Consider the following 23,355-nt stretch of genomic DNA (forward strand, 5'->3'; position numbering starts at 1 on the left):
TTTATTCATTAAATTAATGAAATTCTTTCCTATGACGGGACCTGTGCCTTTGCTACTGTACATAATGCTTTTCCCTTCACTCTTTCAGTGATAGCTCTTTTTCATCCTTTAGAGTCTCTGCTCAAATATCACCTCTTCTTGGGAACTAAACCTAATTAACCTGTCTAAAGCAAACCTCCGCCCTTACCCCCCATGACAGTTCCTGGGTATCTGCTGCATTCATGTTCCTGTCTTCTTTGATACGTAGGCTCTGTGAAGGCAGAGAGACCTTACCTTTGTTGTTGATAACTGTATACTCAGTGTCTATCACAGTGTGTCTGTCAATAAACATGGATGAATGGGTGAATTAATTAAATGAATAAATGAGTGGAAGGGAGGGAGGTAACAAGAAAGGAAGCAATGAAGCGGGGAAAGACACCAGAAGGAAAGAACAAATGGTGGATAAAAGAGATAAAGGACAAAAGGAAGAAACTTACATGGCCTGAGGAATGGTTTAAAAGTTGAATAAAAATTTTCTGGTTCTTACTTTATTTTCTTATCCCTGGTCAGTATGTCTCACCTTATCTACTCCTTCCAGAACCTTACAAGGTTTGCTCCAGGGTGACCTCTGTGAGACTGGAAGTAATTCTCATAGGACACCAACACCTTAGAAAGGAAGGTGGCCAAACTTCCTGTAAAGGACCAGGTTCTAAACATTTTCATACTTTCACAGGCCATACGCTCTCTCATGCAACAACTCAACTCTGACATCGTAGAATGAAAACAGCCATATAAAGTTTGTAAAGAAATGAGTGGGCTATGTTCTAACAATACTTTATTTATGGAAGGTGAAATTTAAATTTCTTATAATGTTGACATGTTGTGAAGTATTGATTTTTTTCCAACCAAGTAAAAATGTGAAAACCATTCTTAGCTGGTGGACAGATAAAGACAGGCAGCAGGTTGAAGTGACCTACTGTCCTACCTTGCTGACCTCTGCCTTGGAGTAAACTATACTTTATGGTTTTCAGTCTCAAAAATGTCTGTCTTTTGAAAGATGAACTGCCGAGGGGAATTAATGTTTGAATTCTTCCTCAAAGAATAAATTTCTGTTGGTAGAATTTTAAATAATTTTGCAAATTGAAGGAAAGTATAATTTGGGGTATTCAGTCAGACCTTCCTGAACTGTCGAATCACACTGCATTAGTGGTCTGTTATCCACAGGTAAGGTTATTAGTGTTAAGGAGCTTTCATTACTAGCTAAACTGCCCAGGTACATCTGCTAACAACTCACGTCTTATTTCCTCTCTCATTCCATAGACTTTGGAATCTGGGATCAGTTTCTTCCAGGGATGATTTTGAAAGCAAAACAGCTGGGGATATTTTGAAATTAATCACTACTCTCTTATTTATAATCCTGAAGAGTAAAATATTTTAAAATTCAAATAATGTTTTCCCTAAAATTTGTGACTTTCATTTGGGTAACCAGTTATTTGAGAGAGCATTTTAAAATCCTATGTGAGGTCATTTTCTCTAAATGCAGAAACTTTAAAAATCATTAGAAATTATTATGATCCTCTTAGTGTTGTTTTTATAGCTATTACTATTTATAGTGCTTTAAGTTATTTTAAGATAATAGAGCTTGCCAACACCTTTTTCTTTACTTACATTCTCTCTTAAACAGCCAAAGCTACTATTTAAAATGCCACCTTTGGAAGATGCTAGTCAGACTGCAATGAAAAATCAGGAAGAAGCTCAATTTGAAGAAAAAGCAGTTAAGTATTTCATAGGTAGACTATTTAGGATACTTGGAACTGAATTGTCAAAATACATCTACTTTATTTCAGGACATACAGGGTAAGTTAGCCTTCAGGTATGCTTCTCAGAAATTCAACTGAAAACTAAGTTGTTGGGCTTTTTCCTCCAGTTTTCGTAGATGCTAAGAATAGTGCACCGTTGACTATCAGAATACGGATAATCTAAGGCTTGTTTTAAATCCTTTACCCATCTTTCTCTTCCTACCTGTACTTGTATATTTAAAAAAATGGAGATCAGTAATTGTTCTAAGCTTAGTCAAACTGAATTAGAAGCAAGAAAAGCCTGAGTTTTGTCAGCCAAATATATTATTTTATAAATAGAACAACTGTTTTATATCTTAATGTTAATTCTGAACAGCAGTCCTCTCTTTGTATGGAATGGTGAGAGAGATCTGTACACAGTAGCCCACAGAAGGAATGTGGGTGTGAGGATGAGAGAGTCTCTAATACCATGTTCCTTATATTTTAATTCCTGGAAAGAATTGAGTAAATGACTCTACATGTAAATTAGGATGTGGATTGTTGGAATTGCTCAAAGGTAAGCAATTTAATTCCCAAGGTGGACTGTTATCTTTGTGTTATTTCATGACTTAGCCATGTGACATGTGTGGTAGTCGACAATAAAGTGCTGAAAGTAAAATATTCAAGAGGAAGCAGCTTGGGACAAAGGGTTCTGTGTTTCTGAGGGTGTCCTTGTGAAAATTCTTCACTTGGAAGCCCAAGAGATGTGTACACTTGAGGAAAACAAGGATGTTAACCTCAGGGAGCCTCATTAGATCAGCTATGTTTGGTGGCAGTCAGATACACACCCTGAAAAAAAAAAGCACATTCTATTGTTTTCCACAAGTTATGCATAACAAAAACCTACTCATAAATTTCCCATAATCACCACTGCACTATGATTTGCATAAGAGTTCAGAGCATATTCAGCTGATATATGACTAGCCTCACAACTGGAGACATGTACTTTATTTCTCAAATCGTAAATCCTTGAAAAAAAAAAATGATATGTTGGTTTCTGGGTTGTTAGCTTTTCCCCCTAGTACTCAACTCCTATTCCTGCATCACTTTTTGGGGACAGTCAATCTTTGGAATTATGTTGGTTGTCATTTGCATTACCCCAACCACAATCATAGCCTTTATATTATCCGCAAACAACTTTTAGTTGTGCTCCAGCCTTAGATGTCATTCACTGAACTCTTGTTGCGTGTTACGGGAAGTTTCCCTGTGGAACTGGGCAGTACCAGCAGAAAGGGAATTCTGTCTTTTGCTCTTCGTCTGGGATGTGGTCTTATCCTTTAGGTGCACAGCTATGCAGCATGTTACGTTGTGCATTAAAGAAGAAACTTAACAGTGATTCTTCATTTTAAAGGGGAGGGTTGTGGGGGGAGAAATCTCATGCGTTGCTTTGTGATCTGAAACATAAAGGGTCAATCTGAGATTTTCTCGGTATTAGTTTCATACTATTGAATGGAAATGTTTACAGGAACCTTAAGCAAAGCCTGTCTCTAGCCTTTCTGGCTGCATTTTCCTGTGGTAAATCTGTTGAAACCGACCAACAGAGCCCCATGTCCATATCTTTCTCTTCATCTTTCTTCTCCGCCCCCACAAACCCACGTACACATCGCACTTCAATGGAAGTGCAACCTCAGCTTTTCCTGAATAGTGTTGAATGGAAGTGCAGTAGTCAGTAATGACCTCGTAACAAACAGTCTCACAAACCGAATCACCAGCCTGAGAATACAGCAGAAAAAAGTTCCAGAAGCATAGCTGGCTGCCTCAGCTCTCTATTTGGCAATGATAGTGGATGAGAGAACAGATCAGAAATGTGGAGCGCACACTCTGACTCCGTTCCTAAATTTTGTGATAGTTCCTGCTCCTGATTCTCTAGTCCGCAAGGATAGCAAGGATCATTACTAGACTAGAAAGTGATACATCACTTTAAACTGGTTTTTCTTGATAAATCAAATGTTGGATTTTCTTACTGACAATGTTTTAGATAAAATCCTGATGACTTCCTGTGGTTTTCTTTCTGCCTTTCCGTTATGCTATTTTGAACCCTGAAGTAGATTATTTGAAAAGACACATAAGCAGCTGGTGAAATGAATTAACAAAGATTGACTGTAGGTATCTAATGCTGGCTAACTTGAGAGTCCCTTGGACTGCAAGGAGATCCAACCAGTCCATCCTAAAGGAGATCAGCCCTGGGTGTTTATTGGAAGGACTGATGCTGAAGCTGAAACTCCAATACTTTGGCCACCTCAGGCGAAGAGTTGACTCACTGGAAAAGACCCTGATGCTGGGAGGGATTGGGGGCAAGAGGAGAAGGGGGCGACAGGATGAGATGGCTGGATGGCATCACCGACTCGATGGACATGAGTTTGAGTAAGCTCCGGGAGTTGGTGATGGACGGGAGGCCTGGCGTGCTGCGATTCATAGGGTCGCAAAGAGTCGGACACGACTGAGCGACTGAAGTGAACTCAACTGAAATTGAACACTAGATAATGGGAAACCACTGCAAGTTGCTCTAATGTCATTCATTCTGAAGTTTTTTTAAAATACAGAGTAACTTCATCTGACTTTGAATAGACAACATGCAGTTTTATGTATGGATCATTGACTCATGTATACTCAAAGCCAAGCTATGCTACATCTTAAAGTTGTTTTTATTTTAGTGTTGCAACATTGTGATTGTTTACAATTTTTACCTATTTTAATTTTTTAGAATAATGCAAGAAACAGTGACTTTTTGTGGTGATTAATAAAAGCCTTTTCTTTCATTCTAATATCTTGACACATGAAGAATACATTTGAAATTATTCCTCTTTTAATTACCAAAATTTGATTGACAGTTTGCTGAATGTAACGAGTTGTCATGTGGAAATGCATAAAGGAAAAATGGGACACATTTTCCTTTCATTTGCTATCTTTCATATAGGAAGCAGCAGGTAAGGTGTGGGTGTTCTTTACACTGAGTTAACATTGACAGGAAAAAGCCCTGCAGTTCTCTCTCTGGGTGAGGAAGCTGAGTGGACTCTTCTCCCAGAGGACAAGCGTCGTGCTTTTAGCACAGTGGTGAGAGGAAGTCCTCATTGTAGATTTTCTTCTTTGAAGGTGATACGTCCATCATGGCCCTTCAGTCCCAGAGAAGTTTCCAGAATTAGTCTATACTTGTACTGTTTCTTAGAGTTGGAAAAAGTAGAGACTCTTGTTATATTTTTATACCATTATTGTGCATTTTTTTGTTTGATAACAAATATATTTCAAACATGCTTGAAAAATACTGTATTATGAAAAAGTCAGTAGATGTGTACAACTACACTTACCAGAAGCAGAAGAACTCTTGAGTATTTAGACCTAAGAACCTCTATTTCATTTCTCAGGTGGGACGGATGAGCCAATGTGGGTCGTTGACTGGCTCAGCTGAGTCAAACAAGCTGTTAATGATCAGGGATGCAGATACCAACTATCCATTTAGCACTCATGTCCTAACTTAGCTCACACATATGTTCCCATTTCCTGTGATGCTAGTGAATTTGCTTTGGTTTATTCATAAATTCTAATGTACACCCCATTGTGACCAAGTAGCAAAGGAATATGTACAGTTCAAGATAGGTTGATAGCCTCGGGATAAAAAGTTAAAATAAATCTTTTTTTCATAGTACATGTGCTATTGGCCTCCCAAAAATACAACTCACCTTACTTGATCTGTCAAGCCCAAAATAAATTAAAAAGTGATTTTTAGCATTATTGTTTTCAGTTAGAAATAGCATGCAATATTAACACTAGAGGATAATAACAGTATGCTTCATTGTAACTCAAGGACTATGCAGTGACTGTATGTATAATCCTTAAAAGTAAATATTAAAATAATTGTTGCCCTTTTAGATTTTTTGTAGACCAAGAGAGGCCATTCCTAGGCAGGTTGATAAGAAGTATGGGGTCCCTGAGAAGGAGAAAGGGATCTGGGGCTCTCGAAGCAGAGACTGGGGTCTGGAATTTTAAAGGAGGGGGAAAGGACAAACATCTTTTTTTTCCCTCTACATTCCTTAGTCTTAGACACATAAAACATTTTTTTTCTTTAAGCCCAGAACTGATGATTACACAACAAACAACTCAGTTTAAACTCTGTAAGAAGGATTATATAACAACAATATATCCTACTTGAGGACAGTTTCTCCTCCTGAAAACCTTGTGGCTAATCCTGTTATCTTAAAATGCAAATTATGGGAATGGGTCTAGTAAGATCTTTACAACCTTGAGACATTGCTTTGATTTATTGTAGTAACTAATTAAGAAAGTATATAGCTCCTTTGCTAAGACTAGCGAGGGGGGCACGCTCTGTCCTCCTTCTGATGTCTGTGTCAGAAGCTTTCTCTGTCCCTTTTCCACTTTAATAAAACTGCTACGCAAAAGCTTTTGAGTGATCAAGCCTGGTCCCTGGTCCCAAAGCTAAATCTTCTTCTTCGGAGACCACGAATCCGACATCGTTCACCGTCAGCTATCAAGACGTTTCCCTCCTTGTTGTTGTTCAGTGGCTGAGTCGTGTCCGACTCTCTGTAACCCCATGGACTGCAGCACGCCAGGTTACTTTGTCCCTTACTGTCTCCTGGAGTTTGCTCAAATCATTCCGTTGACTCAGTGGTGCTATCTAACAATCTCATCCTCTGTTGCCCTCTTCTTATTTTGCCTTCTGTCTTTCCCAGCATCAGGGTCTTATCCAATGAGTTGACTCTCCCCATCAGGTGGCCAAAGTATTGGACCTTCAGCCTTAGCATCAGTCCTTCTAATGATATTCAGTGTTGATTTCCTGTAGGTTGGCGAATTTGATCTCCTTGCAGTTCAAGGGACTCTCAAGAGTCCTCTCCAGCACCACAGTTTGACAGCATCAAACTTCAGTGCTCAGCCTTAAATATGGTCCAACTGTCACATCCATACATGACTACTGGAGAAACATAGCTTTGACTATATGGACCTTGGTCATCAAAGTGGTATCTTTGCTTTTTAATATGTTGTCTAGGTTTGTCATAGCTTTCCTTCCGAGGAGCAAGCGTTTTAATTTCTTGGCTAGAGTCACCATCTGCAGTGATTTTGGAGCCCAAGAATGTAAAACCTGTCACTGCCTCCATTTTTTCCCCATCTGTTTGCCGTGAAGTGATCAGACTCTTGAGGATGAGAGTGAAAAAGCTGATTTAAAACTCAACATTCCTCTTCCCTTTCTGTCATTGGCGTGGTACCATCTGCATATCTGAGGTTAATGATGTTTATCCTGGAAATCTTGATTCCAGCTTGTGCTTTATCTAGCCTGGCATTTTGCGTGATATATTCTGCATATAAGTTAAATAGAGTAACAAAATACAGCTTTGTCATACTTCTTTTCCAATTTTGAACCAGTCAGTTGTTCCATGTAAGGTTCTAATTGTTGCATCTTGACCTGCTTACAGGTTTCTCAGGAGATAGGTAACATGGTCTGGTATTCTCATTTCTTTAAGAATTTTTTACAGTTTGTTGTGACCCACACACTCAAAGGTTTTTGCATAGTCAATGAAACAGGAGTAGATGTTTTTCTTTAATTCCCTTGCTTTCTCTATGATCCAAAAATGTTGGCAATTTGATCTCTGGGTCCTCTGCCTTTTCTAAACCCAATGTCCATCTAGAAGTTCTCAGTTCATATACTGCTGAAGCCTAGCTTAACAGATATTGAGCATAACAATACTAGCATGCGAAATGAGCACAATTGTGTGGTAGTTTGAGCATTCTTTCCATTGCCTTTCTTTGGGATTGGGATGAAAACTGACCTTTTCCAGTCCTGTGGCCACTGCTGAGTTTTCCAAATTTTCTGGCCTATTGAGTGCAGCACTTTAACAACATCATCATCTTTTAGGATTTGAAGTAGCTTAACTGGAATTGCATCACCTCCGCTAGCTGTGTTTATAGTAATGCTTCTGAAGGCCCACTTGACTTCACACTCCAGGAAGTCTGGCTTAAGGTGAGTGACACACCATCATGGTTATCCTGGTCATTAGGCCTTTTTTGTACAGTTTTTCTGTGTATTCTTGCTGCCTCTCTTAATCTCTTCTGCTTCTGTTAGATCCTTACAGTTTCTGCCCTTTATCGTGCCCATCCTTGCATGAAATGTTCCCTTCATATCTCCAATTTTCTTGAAGAGGTCTCTAGTTTTCCATATTCTATTGTTTTCCTCTATTTCTTTGCATTGATCACTCAAGAAGGCCTTATGTCTCCTTGCTATTCTCTGGAACTCTGCATTCAGTTGAGTACATCTTTCCCTTTCTCCCTTACTTTTTGCTTCCCTTCTTTCCTCAGCTGTTTGTAAAGTTTCCCCAAACAACCACTTTGCCTTCCTGCATTTCTTTTTCTTTGAGATGGTTTTTTCACTGACTCCTATACAGTGTCACGAACCTCTGTCCATAGTTCTTCAGGCACTCTGTCTACCAGATCTAATCCTTTGAATCTATTCCTTACCTTCACGGTATAATCATAAGGGATTTGACTTAGGACATACCTGAATGGCCTAATGGTTTTCCCTGCTTTCTTCAGTTTAAGCCTGAATTTTTCAATAAGGAGCTGATGATCTGAGCCAGAGTCAGCTCCTAGTCTTGTTTTTGCTGACTGTATAGAGTTTTTCCATCTTCAGCTGCAAAGAATATAATCAGTATGATTTTGGTATTGAACATCTGGTGATGTCCATGTGTAGAGTCTTCTCTTGTGTTGTTGGAAGAGGGTGTTTGCTATGACCATGCGTTCCCTTGACAGAACTTGTTAGCCTTTGCCCCGCTTCATTCTGTACTCCAAGGCCAAACTTGCCTGTTACTCCAGGTATCTCTTGATTTCCTACTTTTGCATTCCAGTTCCCTTTGATGAAAAGGACGTCTTTTGTTGGTTTTAATTCCAGAAGGTCTTTTAGGCCTTCATAGAACCCTTCAACTTCAGCTTCTTCGGCATTTGTGGTTGAGGTATAGACTTGGATTTCTGTGATATTGAATGGTTTGCCTTGGAAACGAACAGAGATCATTCTGTCGTTTTTGAGATTGCACCTGAGCATTGCATTTTGAACTCTTGTTAACTATTAGAGCTATTCCGTTTCATCTAAGGCATTCTTGCCCACAGTAGTAGATATAATGGTCATCTGAGTTAAATTCACCCATTTTAGTCCGTTTTAGTTCACTGATTCCTAAAATGTCGACGTTCACTCTTGCCATCTCATGTTTGACCACTTCCAATTTACCTTGATTCATGAACCTAACATTCCAGGTTCCTATGCAATATTGTTCTTTACAGCATCGGACTTTACTCACCACCAGACTTCACTTTCATCACCACTTTACTTTCACTACATCCACAGCTGAGAGTCATTTTTTCTTTAGCCCAGCCACTTCATTTTTTTCTGGAGCTATTAGTAATTGCCCTCCTCTCTTCCCCAGTAGCACATTGGCACCTTCCAACCAGGGGGCTCATCTTCTGGTGTCATATCTTTTTGCCTTTTCATACTATTCACGTTCATGTGGTTCTCGCAGCAGGAATATTGGAGTAGTTTGCCATTCCCCCTCCAGTGGACCATGTTTTGTCAGAACTTTCCATTGTGACCCATCCATCTTGGGTGGCCTGCATGGCATGGCTCATGGCTTCATTGAGTTATGCAAGCCCCTTCTCCATGACAAGACTGTGATTTTCTGAGACTTTCCCCTTCTAAAATAGCACTAAAAAACAGTGGGAAAGGGAATCTTCAATCACAAAAAAACCTGATAGCAATAAAACCTATTTTTTCCCCTTAGAACTTTTCCTTCAAAATATTTGAAGGAAATTTCTCCTCTGATTTTTAACCTTCCACTCCCAATTGTTCCTTTACTTGTTGTCAAGAAGTGCTTCATACAGGAGAAATAGATTTGTTCTAATACAATAATTTATTTGGTCTAATAAATTAATTCTTACATCCTATTTCAAGTATCTTTAAGTAAAAATACTTGGACACCTATGGGTGGGTTCTGAGAGTCTGCAGTTCCCCTAAAAGTGTATGCAAAATTATATGTGTCATGTATAGTGTTCATTTTCCTGGGGGAAAAGTTCTCAAAGTCCATGATTGCAAAAATAAGAACCACTAATTTATTAAAACCACCTGAAATTGCATTATAGTGAGAGTGTCTTTATTACTTCTGGAGACTTTCTTCTCTCTCTACTCGTCTCACCTACCAACTCCTCTTTCAGTATCTTAAGCAATTCTTTTTAGGATCTAAGCTTGAGAGTGTGGTAGGAGAGAAGGCAGAGTATTGAACCTGTAGACTGAGCTTTAGATAAAATTTGTTGAAATGAAAATTGGAGATTAAACAGCAACAATAGAACACTACAGGTCCAGTTCTAGTGAGTGAGAGAGGATAGGGAGAATATAAATCAATTTTGGTATAATTACATATTCATTCCAGGACATATACTAGTCTTTCTTCATAGACTGGCTTAAATTACCTCTATTCTAATGATAAGAACATGAGAGGAAGTATGCACATATTTTGTTTGAGAACAGGGATTTTCAATAGGCTAATTCTTTTATATGCAGAATTATAATAACTAATCTTGTCTGCCAAAAAAGAAGTCAACTTCAGCCATTTAAATTTCAAAATACATTTCTTAAATTTTAAAAGCAAGTTAATAAGTTCATAAAGATTAGGAGTAGTTTCTTATTTTTATAGCCTGTAATTAAAGCCAAAAACTGCAATTTAGAGAAAGCTCACTGATTGGCAACAATGACTGATATCCTATTAGCTGTTGTTGATTGGCAAATTGAATTATTTAAATTCAGGTTAATGAACTGCATTTCCTGTTTCTCTAATTTTCTCATTTTTTTCAATATATATTCTTTCATTGAAAGCTATTTCAGTACCATTTTGGAATGGAGTAGGTTATAGACAAACAGATGTAACTAAATTGCATTGAAACAGATTATTTATTGGTCTTTATATTTTAATGAAATTGAGATTTTTTTTTTCTCCCCACCATTTGTGTTTTAGCCTTACAGACTAGGCATATGTCAGCTTAGACTGCTGTACCAAATTACTGTAGCCTGGATTCTTAAGCAGCAAACATTTGTTTCTCACAGTTGTGGAAGCTGGCAGTTCCAAGATCAGGGTGCTGGCAGGTTCTGTCCTTGGTGAGGGACCTCTTCCTGGCTTGTAGATGGCCATGTTCTCATGCCTTAGTGTGGCAGAGAGCAGAAGGAGAAGCCCGCATTCTGTATCTCTTCTTAGAAGAGCACTAATCTCCTGAGGGCTGTCTCCTCCTGACCTGATCACCTCCCAAATGTCATATATGCAGAGACCATCACTTTAGGGACTGGGGTTTTTAGCACATGAATTTTGAAGACACAAACACATAGTCCATGACAGTACACATTCCTTTTAAAATCCTGTAACAAATATTTAAATAAAATGAAGATACTAATACATAAATCATATAAGTTTTATCTTTCCCGAACACTGAGCTATGAATTAAAACAGAATTTAATTCAGTTGTACCATTTTGGCATCACATGAAATCATTGATTGCAAACCAGCTGTATGTGTGCTTTAAAAATATGCTAATTTTAAGTAACATGAGCCCCATAAATACATGGTGTGGGGAAAACTTAAGGCCCAAATAGTGGCTGTAAATATTTTCAGCCTTCCAAGATGGTTCATATAAATGCAGCACTACCCAAAGACTGTCTAATGAGGTTCTGTTCAATCTGCAAAGGATGATAAAGCTTTGCTGAATGGTTTTGTCCCAGATGTACTGTGAATAAGATGCCTGGTAACAACAGATCAAAGCCCCCTAGAGGCACTATATGCATTTATTACGAGCTACTCAAATGTGACAGTACCCAAGTCACCAATAAAATAGCAGTTATTTTATGAAAATTATGGGGGTGACGGTGAGGTTCTCTCAAGTATGCCAACAAAATGCAATTAAACAGATTATACTGCTAAAAACAGTCTGCTTTGGGCTGCTTTGGCATAATATTAATATATTGGTTTAACTTGTGCCCGCACAGCCATATGTTTAAAGGGGCAGAAATGTCCAACCTAGTTTCCCAGTCTGAATGTTGGAGGCTGGGTTGCAGAAATCCTCAAAGGCAAGGCCTTGGTGAGGCTGGGAGAATCTTGGGGAGGGGAGGGCTAGGTTATGCTCCTAAGGGTCATGGGTCCCTGTCAGTGTCTGCAGGGTCTCAGAGATCTGAGCTCAGTGGCTGGCTGTACCATTTTCCCTCCTTACCCTCTAGCACAAGTGATTAATTTAATTAAACGAGAGAGATCCAGATTTTATATATCTTCTTCAACTGCTTAAAATGAAAGAATAGAAAAACGGCCTTTATCCTCATAAAAAGCATGGCTTTACAGTTCCTTGAATTTTCAGACTCTCTTCCCAAATTCAGCTTTAAAAAAAAAAAACAAAAAAAACTTTTTGTATATAGCTGTTTCGCTTTGGGAAGAGTTGAAGACACAGCTGTTGGACTGAGAATGAAACCATTCTTAATCATTTAGCTTTTAAAGCAATATTATCAATGACTCTTTTTAAAAACCAATGTGTCTGTGAATCCTTCTAAGATACTGTAAGTGACGAAGACCCACCTGGGTTCAGGACTGCCTGCATGTAACCTGTCATTCTCATTTCTCCGGCCTTGTTTCAGTTAACCGTGTACTTACTAATTTTAGTTGGCGATGTCACTCTTAAGTCTGAACTTGACTTCCCTTGAGAGCGCACTCTGTGCTGGGTACCTAACTGAGAGCAAGTGTGTGTGCTGAATTCCTTTTTTATATCACTACTATTGTCTGGTTGTGGCTCATATGTTCAGATCTGTCTAATAGCTATGTTTTATTAAATAGACATACTTTTACCAATGCAGAAGTCTTAGAATCTATTTCACTCAGTAACCAAGCCTGAATTTATGGTGTTTACAGTTAAATTAAACCTTGTAGTCCTAACACTAGTCAAGGTGAGAAAAGTAATTGTTTCATGACTGTTTTTCTCTTAGAGAGATTATCCTGAGTAGGAGTTTTCATCTTTTACATTTTAAAAATGTTAATAGAAGATAAATGGAAAAATCCAAAAACCAAACTTGAAATGATATTTTAATGGCTTTGTTTTTATAATTATATATTATGCTTTATTTGCAGGACCGTGTAAATGCCTTAGAAACGGTAAGTTGGGTCATTTTCTTTCTCCTTCTATCAGAATTACTGCTGGGTACTGTTGTGGATTTCAGAGCACTCCCCAAAGGAAGCAGTTCCAGAAAGCATTTCTAAAACTTCATCTAAGATTCAAAGGGAACAATAAGCTAAATTATACCTGAAAGGTATGTAGATACAGACTTTTAAAATGAAAATAGCATTAAGAAAAAAAAATGTGTCTAAGTGGTCACTGTTGTCTCAAGACAAATGGTGCCAATATATACTAATTTATGGAAAACACAATTAGCTTAAATGTAATTATGTTTATTTGTTTCTATATTTCCCAATCACTAAAAGGACTAGTTGATAAGATACTGAAATTAGGATGCCATTTTATCCTTTGAACTTTTGGAGTGTAGACAGTCAATATTTTTTTCCATATTCAAATAATGATAAAAGCTATTTAGCCTTTTTTTTTTTAATAATCTTACTTGCAGGAATCTGGTGTTAGGAAATCATTGTTTTAAGGGCACATATGTAAAGGTTATATGCTTGCAACATTTATTGGAAAATGATTTACATATTTTTAAAAAGAAAGAAAGAGGAGAAAACTTATTGTTTAATATCAATAAAGTAATGGTTCGATAAAGTGTGAAATTCTGCCCAAAATGACACGATGATTATGGAAAAGGCTTATTATATCATTTTAATGGAAGCAAATTTAAGATATAAAATGACATGTATACTTTAATGATAACATATGATGTATGAAAAAAGAATAGAAGCAAGCAAATCTCATAATAGTGACTTGTTGGAGAAGAATTGGGGCTGTGATATCACTCGGTTCTGCAATTTTTAAAAAAAAATGGTTTTATAAGTAAACGTTTGCATGATAAAGCCACACGAATTGAAAGAATTGTAGAGTAAATTATGATACCATCTACAATGAAATATTGTTCGGCAATAAAGTGTCATATGTTCAAAAATAAATATATACAGAGGGAGATATTTAAAGCTATATAGAGAATATGATGTAAATACTTGGAAATGTATATTTTGTGTTAAAAACTTTGAAAACACAAAATATTGAATGACTTGGAACTAGTCATTTTTTTAATGTTTTTCATGAGAAGGCAAACCATAAGCTTTAATAATAAGGTTAATAAAAAATAAAATATTTAATTTGTGTGAGGAAAGGAAAGATGCTAATAGAGCACATTTTAGTCCTATGTAAACAAGTGATTTTGATAGACAGCATCTAGACCCTAGTGAGTAAATAATCTATTCCTTACTTTTAACTGGGCCACTTGGAAAGTACACTTGATTTTTTCAGTTTTAGTATGATGACACTGTAAGTGAATAAAATGTCTAGTGTTCCTCTACATATATTTTACTTACCCTTAGAAAGTGTCTTGCCAATAGGATTTGGCTTATAAATTAAATTCTCTTTATAAAAGTATGAACAAAAGCAGAAAGTTTGAGGACCTGGGTGTAGCATACAAAATGCCACTTACACATTTAGTAAACCACTTATTTCTTGATTCCTTTATCTGTAAAAATGAATATAATTAAACTTGTTTTATCAGATTGCTGTGAGAATTAAGAGGAAAATATATGTGAAAATATTTAGGACCACACAAATGTTAGGTTGTCATTATATGATTTTGCTTTTTATTTCTTTTTGAATCATTTTAACTATACCAATATGTCAACATACAACATAAAGCCTGTAAAATTTATTAGTATTTGCTGGTCTTTTTTATTTCCATAATTTCTTTACTAACAGAGTACTATGATATAAAATCTTTAATGCTTTATTCTAAGGGTTCCTCTAGGAATAAAGGTAAGAATAAAAAGTCATCATGAGAAAAATAAAACTGGTTAAATGAACTAGGTTTTTTTTTTTTATTTAAACAGTGGCAGTTTTCTCAAGATGGTTTTAATTTGAAATAATTATCATAAGTAAAACCATAAAAATGAAAATGCTCACTAATAACGTTAATGCTCAAATGTTATGAAATCCTTTGACTTCATATAGCATTATAAGGAGCAGATTTAATATACTTGGTAGACTATTCAACTGGTAAAATATTTTATAGTTCATAAAATCAAATATGCTGGCAGCAGTCTCCAGATCATTTATTATTCTCTCACAACTCAGCAGTTAAACAGTAGAAAAATGTTGGTGGTCTCTCATTTGGTTTAGTTGGTATTAGGGTATGTAAGACATTGAATGTAGGATGTGTATTCTGGTGATACAGATCTGCAAAATTTGAGATTTCATTATTCCTTATTATACTTATATTAAATTAGTTTTAAAGGTTCAGTATATATAATTCCCGAAAATAAGAGCAACTTAATTTGGCTTGTCACCAATTATCTATATGCTTAGGTCACAGTTGTCTCTATTTCCCTTCTCTTTTCTTATCCTTTCCTCTTCCTTCTTCACTAGCAGGTAAGCATCTTGGATTACAAATTACATTTTATTTACAAATGCATTGCCAAGGCCTGCAAAAAATTTCTAACATATAGTTGAAAATCAATAAACATTTGTAGAATCAGAGAATGAATGTCGAACTGAATGTGTGTAACCCTCACATGGACTGTTCTTAAGAATATAAGTATACACAATACTGATAATTGAGGGGAAAAAGTACCTAGAAGCATATCAATTTATTATTTTTTCTCTAGACTTTCTGATTAGTACCACACTTTATTTGGTGTTTCACGAAGCTCCAGTGATCTTCATGAAAGTTTAGTGTGAGTTTTTCTAGGAAGGAAACACCTTCTGCCACAAGATAGTAGGTTAGTTGCCTAAATAAAGTTAAGTGATTACCTGAAAGAAATCGTGGTTGAGAGCCTCCGTTCATGGGCCATGGATGGGACTTGGTAGTGGGTATTTATTGGGCGCTACATACTACATAGACAGTGAAGAGTAGAAAAGGAAAATGAGTTGTGATCAGTTCTCTCCAGGAACTTGCACTCTAATTAAGGAGAGAAGTTACTTGCATATAAATTAATGCTGTAAGATAAATAGGCAGTGTCTGCAACATGTCAATGAAACAGTGCATTTTGTAGAAGGCATTACAAAGAAACTATAATTGTAAAATAAATTGACATCATTGCAGTCTAGGTTCATCATGGAAAAGCATACTTTTGTATTTTGAGGTTATGGCGGAGATTAGATTCATCCCTGACATGGGAAGAACCAGTGGTGTCAGGAAGAAAGCCAGAGATGACATTGTATGTTGGGGATGGAATCAAAGTTTAAAGGGAATAATGAAAACAAGAGTTTGTTAGAAGGATATTTTTTTTTTAATTTAAAGGCAAAATCATGAAATCATGACTCTCATAGAAATATAAAATGAACTCATGGCAAATGAGTTTAACTCACTAACTTAAATGAGAGAATGAGCTAGATGTTACCCACGTAAAGGAACATTCAAAGAGCACTAGAGTACTGCAGTGAATTTAAAATAGAGGGAAAATTGGCTTCTTCCATGGTGGAGGAAGGAAATCAATTGAACCCCCCTGCAGATAAAATTTCATTCATGTCTGTGTACAAGAATCATTTGCATAGCAAATTATGAATAGATCAAAGACAATGACTAATATAGAGATCCCATTGAATCAAAAACCTAGAAGGATCTGCTAGGCAACAACGAGTTTCTCATCGAAGATAACTAGTAAGTTTTTGTTCCATTTCAAAGGCTTTCACTTTTTTTTTTATTATAGACTCATTAGCTATAAAACTTTAAGAAAATGATAGATATTTTGGAGTTTTGAAATATAAACCCAGGAGTTTAGATCTGATATCAGGCATACAGGGTATTTCAAATCCTCAAAGATGATGCAGTTAAAATGCTGCACTCAATATGCCAGCAAATTTGGAAAACTCAGCAGTGGCCACAGGACTGGAAAAGGTCAGTTTTCATTCCAGTCCCAAAGAAAGGCAGTGCCAAAGAATGTTCAAACTACTGCACAATTGCACTCATCTCACACGCTAGCAAAGTAATGCTCAAAATTCTTCAAGCCAGGCTTCAACAGTACCTGAACCATAAACTTCCAAATGTTCAAGCTGGATTTAGAAAAGCCAGAGGAACCAGAGATCAAATAGCCAACATCCACTGGATCATCGAAAAAGGAAGAGAGTTCCAAAAAAACATCTACTTCTGCTTTATTGACTATGCCAAAGCCTTTGACTGTGTGGATCACAACAAACTGTGGAAAATTCTTCAAGAGATGGAAAAACCAGACTACCTGACCTGCCTCCTGAGAAACCTGTATGCAGGTCAAGAAGCAACAGAACTGGACATGGAGCAACAGACTGGTTCCAAATCGGGAAAGGAGTACATCAAGGCTGTATATTGTCACCCTGCTTATTTAACTTATATGCAGAGTATATCATGCAAAATGCCAGACTGAATGAAGCACAAGCTGGAATCAAGATTCCTGGGAGAAGTATCAGTAACCTCAGATATGCAGATGACACCACGCTTATGGCAGAGAGTGAAAAACCTAAAGAGCCTCTTGATGAAAGTGAAAGAGAAGAGTGAAAAAACTGGCTTAAAACTCAACATTTAATAAATGAAGACCATAGCATCTGGTCCCATCATAGCAAACAGATGGGAAACAATGGAAACAGTGAGAGACTTTATTTTGGGGGTCTCCAAAATCACTGCAGATGGTGACTGCAGCCATGAAAATTAAAAGACGCTTGCTCCTAGGAAGAAAAGTGATGACCAACCTAGACAGCATATTAGAAAGCAGAGACATTACTTTGCCAACAAAGGTCTGCCTAATCAAAGCTATGGTTTTTCCAGTAGTCATGTATGGATGTGAGTTGGACTATAAAGAAAGCTGAGCACCAAAGAATTGATGCTCTTGAGCTGTGTTCAAGGAGTTGGAGAAGTTCAAGGTGTTGGAAAAGACTTGTGAGAGTCCCTTGGACAGCAAGGAGATCCAACCAGTCCATCCTAAAGGACATCAGTCCTGAATATTCATTGGAAGGACTAATAATGAAGCTGAAACTCCAATACTTTGGCCACCTCATGCAAAGAACTGACTCATTTGAAAAGACCCTGATGCTGGGAAAGATTGAGGGTGGGAGGAGAAGGGGACTACAGACGATGAGATGGTTGGATGGCATCACCGACTCGATGGACATGAGTTTGAGTAAACTCCAGGAGTTGGTGATGGACAGGGAAGCCTGGTGTGCTGCAGTCCATGGGATCGCAAAGAGTCAGATTTGACTGAGCAACTGAACTGATCAGGCATACAAGCGGGGTTTCTACCTGAGTGCCAGTTCCTACTGGTGAGCATAGTACTGACTACTGAAACTTTCTGTTGGGAAGGATTCTGGGCTCCTCCTTTGGAAAGAATTACTGTGATTGCTGTTCATTCTCTGTCATTGGCATTACAAGGTCTGGAGGTGAGAGTTGGTAACAGCTATTCAACCAATAGGAAGTATTAATGGTTTTTAATCAGGGATTATGGCATGATGAGTGTGTGCACGGGAGCACAGCTGGAGCGCAGTGGTGAAAGGCTGCAAGTAGGGAAATGGAAAGTGTATGTGGAGATCATAGAGCTTCAGGGATGTGCTTGGAAAATCAGGATTTGGGACAGTGTGGTGCCAGAAAGGCAGAGCTAAAGTGAGTACCCTTATTTCTAGAAAGGAGCTGGCACACTTAGTAAGCGGGAGGTTGAGGGTGAAGAAGAGGTACAGGCAATGCAGTTAAGACTCACTTTTGGGAAATGAAAGGGAAGGGGGAAGCAGCTTGGATATATAAAGTCTGTTTTTCATATCACCCCTCAAATCTGTCTTCATTTCCATAAATGCCATGATAATTTAGATTATCATACTTTGTATTAGTTAGAGTTATCATGACCTCAGTTAAGAGAAATCCAAAAATAAGAGAAATTAGTTTCACTCTTGTGTAACAGTCCAAATATACTGCACCCATGGCAGGTAGGGTGACAGAAACTGACTTCTTTTGCTGTTTTGCTCTTCCATCTTCAGTATATTCCTTTCCCCTCCTGATCCAAGATGCCTGGTTCAGCTCCAGTCCTTAGATTTGTGTTGTAACTAGAGAAGAGAAAGACAGGGAAAGCACATATGTAGCTTGCCTTTAGTGAAAACTAGAATTTGCATGTATCATTTCTGTGCACCAAAATTTAGTGACATGATTATAACTAGTTTTAAGATTCATAAAGAACCAAATAAGCCATCGACTTTTGGAAATTTCAAAGTAAACTTCTAAACAACTCAAAGGTCAAAAAGTAAATTATAGTAGAAAAGAAACATGCTCAACTCAATAGGAATGGGTATAACCTTTGAGTTAAAATCAGACAGAATGTATAAATAATGGAAATTAAGAAACTATTCACACATTAGCATGGATGCAAAAATATTATACACAAAATATTGGCAGAATAAATCCTGGAATGTATGAAAAGGATAATTAATCATAAACACTGACAAATTACCAATTTATCAATTGAGTTTATTCCAGGACTTGAGTTGGTTTAATATTAAAAAAAATAGTATAATTCAAACAGATTAAGGGGAAATAAATTTAATAAGGTCATCTCAATAGATGAATAAGAAGCATTTTTTCCTTTGATTGGGCTTCCTAGACGGTGCTAGTGGTAAAGAACCGACCTGCCAATACAGGAGACATAAGAGATGCAGGTTTGATCCCTAGGTCAGGAAGCTCCTAGGGAGGAGGAGATGGCAACCTACTCCAGCAGTCTTGCCTGGAGAATCCCAAGGACAGAGGAGCCTGGTGGGCTACAGTCCTTAGAGTTGCAGTCAGACACTAAAGCAACTTAGCATGCAATTCCTTTGATATCATTATCATCTTCATAAACCATTTAGCAAAGAATAGAAGGGAACTTCCTTAATCTGATAAAGGCCATGTGAAAAAAGAAATTCCATGCATTCTAAAATTTCCTCTTTAAGACCAGGAGTAAGCAAAGGGTGACCCATTGTGCAGTTTGTATTACACACTGTCTTGGTGGTATTAGCCAGAGCTGTAAAACTATCATTATTTGCAAATAATAGTGTTGTTTGTATAAAAAACTCTAGGAATTTGTAGTTAAATTATGAGAAATAGAGTTTAACAAGTTTGATTAAAAAAAACACTATTTGAAAGCCCATTTTACTTCCAACTCCAGCAAAAGTTCCTAAGAAAAGGTAATTAAAAGCAATATATCAATACAAAAATAACAAAGAATGCAAAATACGCAGGAAAATATCTAACCAAAAATTCAGTCCTTTATAGGAAGACACTCTAAAATAGCCAAGATACTTCTGAAAAAAAACAAGGTGGGGGTGTTTTCCTAACATATATGAAAGTGAAAGGTGCTCAGTCATGTCCGACTCTTTGTGACCCCATGGTCTATACAGTTCATGGAATCCTCCAGGCCAGAATACTGGAGTGGTAGCCTTTCCTTTCTCCAGGGGATGCTCCCAACCCAGGAATCAAACCAGGGTCTCTTGAATTGCAGGTGGATTCTTTACCAACTGAGCACAAGGGAAGTGAGATATATATATATATATATATATATATATATATATATATATTTATATCAGTTTAGTTCAGTTGCTCAGTCATGTCTGACTCTTTGTGACCCCATGAACCACAGCACACCAGGCCTCCCTGTCCATCACTAGCTCCTGGAGTTTACTCAAACTTATGTCCATTGAGTCGGTGATGCCATCCAACCATCTCATCCTCTGTCATCCCCTTCTCCTCCTGCCTTCAATCTTTCCCAGCATCAGGGGCTTTTCAAATGAGTCAGTTCTTCGCATCAGGTGGCCAAAGTATTGGAGTTTCAGCTTCAGCATCAGTCCTGGCAATATATATATATATATATAACCTTATTAAAGTTACTGAAATTATAATAGTATAGTCTTGACACAGGAATATATAAATAGGTCAATGTTATCATACAGAGAATCCAAAAACAAATCTTGTACATAGAAGCTTGATGTCTGACACACTGCTCATCACTATCAGGGAATAAGGGTGGACTTTTTAATAGATGATATGAAAGTGAATGAAATTGAACCCCTATCTCAGATGCAAAACTGGTTGAAAGCCTAAATGTGATTGATGAAACTGTAAAACTTTAAAACACAATATAGTTTACTATCTTCATGATCTTAGGACTTTGGAGGATTTCTAGGAGGAGGGAGGCACTGAAAATAGAGATGATAAAGGAAACAACTGATGTGACCACATCAAAATTAAGAACTTCCATAAATCAGAAAGACAACATAAAAAGAATTAAAAGCAATCCACATTTAGAATTTATTCATAGCAGAAGATATAACTGACAAGCAGTTTATGTCGAATCAATTTGTATACAAATCTTATTGCTCAACAAAGCAATTAGAAAAGAATAAACAACCCAGATTTAAAGAAAAAGGGTAAAAGGCATGAGCAAGCATTTCAGTTGGAAAAGAATCATGTAAGAATATATTCAGCTTCATTCGTAATCAAAGAAATACTAATTAAAGCCACAAAAACTGCCATTTCACTTTATGTATATGTTTTGTGTACTCATTTGTATCTATGACATTTCACCAAAAAGCAAAGAGAGTAGGAACATGTTAGCAGTCCTTTTCTTTTTCTTTTCTTTTTATATCAAAATGATTAATGCTGTCCTTGACAGTAATTTCAAAGAGAGCTGGTGAGTTAGAGCATGGTCTTCTAGTAGGTCACTCCCAGGAGTACACAAAGATCTTTGAAGGGGTAGTCAGACATGAGAAGGTTTAAGAGAATCAGATGTATCCTCAGCTTCTACCTGCACTCTTAAAATAGTTCTGCTTGAGGAGGCCCTCTTACCTTTCATAACCCACCTTCTCCCACTGCACAGAAGAAAGGCTTCCTTCTCCCTTGATGGCAAATGCCCCAGGCACTTCAGGGTGCCAGAGAAGGGACAATTTATGATTTGGGTGCCTTCATGCCCTCCTTTAATCAAGTCACTAAAGTAAAGCGTCTTGTCCTTCTTGAAGTGAAGTGAAGTCGCTCAGTCGTGTCCAACTCTTTGCAACCCCATGGATTGTAGCCTACCAGGCTCCTTCGTCCATGGGCTTTTCCAGGCAAGAGTACTGGAGTGGGTTGCCATTTCCTTCTCCACTTGTCCTTCTTGGTCATGCATATATTTTTGATAAGAACAGAGTTGTATTAGATATACGGACTGTTGAGAATGAGTTGTTCTGAAGTTGACGTGTATCGTTGATTGATGTTGAGGCGGAGTAAAGATAGTTTTATTTAATGACCTCACCTCTTCCACCACCCTGCTATAATCAGAGAATGTATAGCTCCAGAAAACAAAGTTAAGAAGTGTTGAAAATAAATCGTTGAAAGCCAGTGTCTTATTTTATCCAGGTGAAAAACTCTGGCCTGGCTCCATTCCTTATCCGTCTATCTATCTTAGAATTATGGTTGAGAAGTGAGATGGTTGTCACAAGGACACATTAACACAATATGTAGAATTGAAAAATGAAGTCAAAATTTTTTTCTGCCAGAAAGTAAGGCTGATGTGGCTGATTGGTTTGACAGTGAGAACTGGCTTTGCCAGTCTGCGGCTGTAAGGTTTGGATGCAAACATATTTAATACTGAGATAAAATGGATATGTTAAAATGTTGTACTGACAGAACAGTATTGAAATTAACAAGATTTTTATTTTTTGCATATGTTAAGTTCATTGAAATATCTCTTTGTAAAAAAAGAACAGTTGTAGTCATTTGACTAGTCTTGGTAAATAAAGCCTTTTAGGTATACTTTCCAGAAACAGAAAGCGAATGACTCTAATAGCTACATTACAATTCTTTGGCAAGTCAAGTGGTTTCTAATTCTTTGCTTTCAACAACGTTGAAAGAAGACCTAATCGAGACGGTAGATCCTTAAAATTAACTTTTGATGACAGATGGCTATGTAATCTTCGCCATAAAACTAGGAAGGCCTTCAAGAAATTGCGTGACATTGTTATAACACAACTGCTTTCATTCTCATGTACTTTTTTATGTGAACAAGATTTCTCTGTGAGTAAACCTATAGGAACAAAAAACAGAAATAGAAATGAAACCTTGTCTTATGGAAAAAATAATTAGCATTTACCCTTAGATACGTAGGCTAGTTGAGTACAGGAGAAGAAGGAGTTATATCCATCCCAGTAAGAGATACACATTTGGAAGCCTTAGGGTTTTTTAACATTTCACATTTAGTTTTTTCTAAGAAATTTTAATATACATAATGCCGAATGTATGATAATTGAATCCATAATAATGTGTAACACTTCGAGCATTTTGGTCACAGAGAGTTTTAAAAATCAGTTCTTCTCTCTGTGTATATATGCATTTCTGTTGCAGAGAAGGATGAAGTGTGTAGGA

At 37.1% G+C, this 23,355-nt stretch overlaps 1 protein-coding gene across 3 annotated transcripts in view; it reads left to right on the forward strand.

The window, feature by feature from the left end:
• The window catches only part of CEP128 (centrosomal protein 128), a 447,512-nt gene that overhangs the window by 369,794 nt on the left and 54,363 nt on the right, over positions 1 to 23,355 (forward strand). For 2 of the 3 annotated variants that reach the window (XM_043918906.1, XM_043918907.1), the window contains 2 exons: positions 1,664 to 1,753; positions 12,959 to 12,982. In XM_043918906.1, coding sequence (XP_043774841.1) covers positions 1,664 to 1,753; positions 12,959 to 12,982 — 114 coding nt within the window. The remainder of the gene's footprint in view (positions 1 to 1,663; positions 1,754 to 12,958; positions 12,983 to 23,355) is intronic. The other variant, XM_043918908.1, reaches the window with a different exon arrangement.

The sequence above is a fragment of the Cervus elaphus genome, chromosome 12 (assembly GCF_910594005.1).
Source record: "Cervus elaphus chromosome 12, mCerEla1.1, whole genome shotgun sequence".
In the NCBI taxonomy this organism is placed as follows: domain Eukaryota; kingdom Metazoa; phylum Chordata; class Mammalia; order Artiodactyla; family Cervidae; genus Cervus; species Cervus elaphus.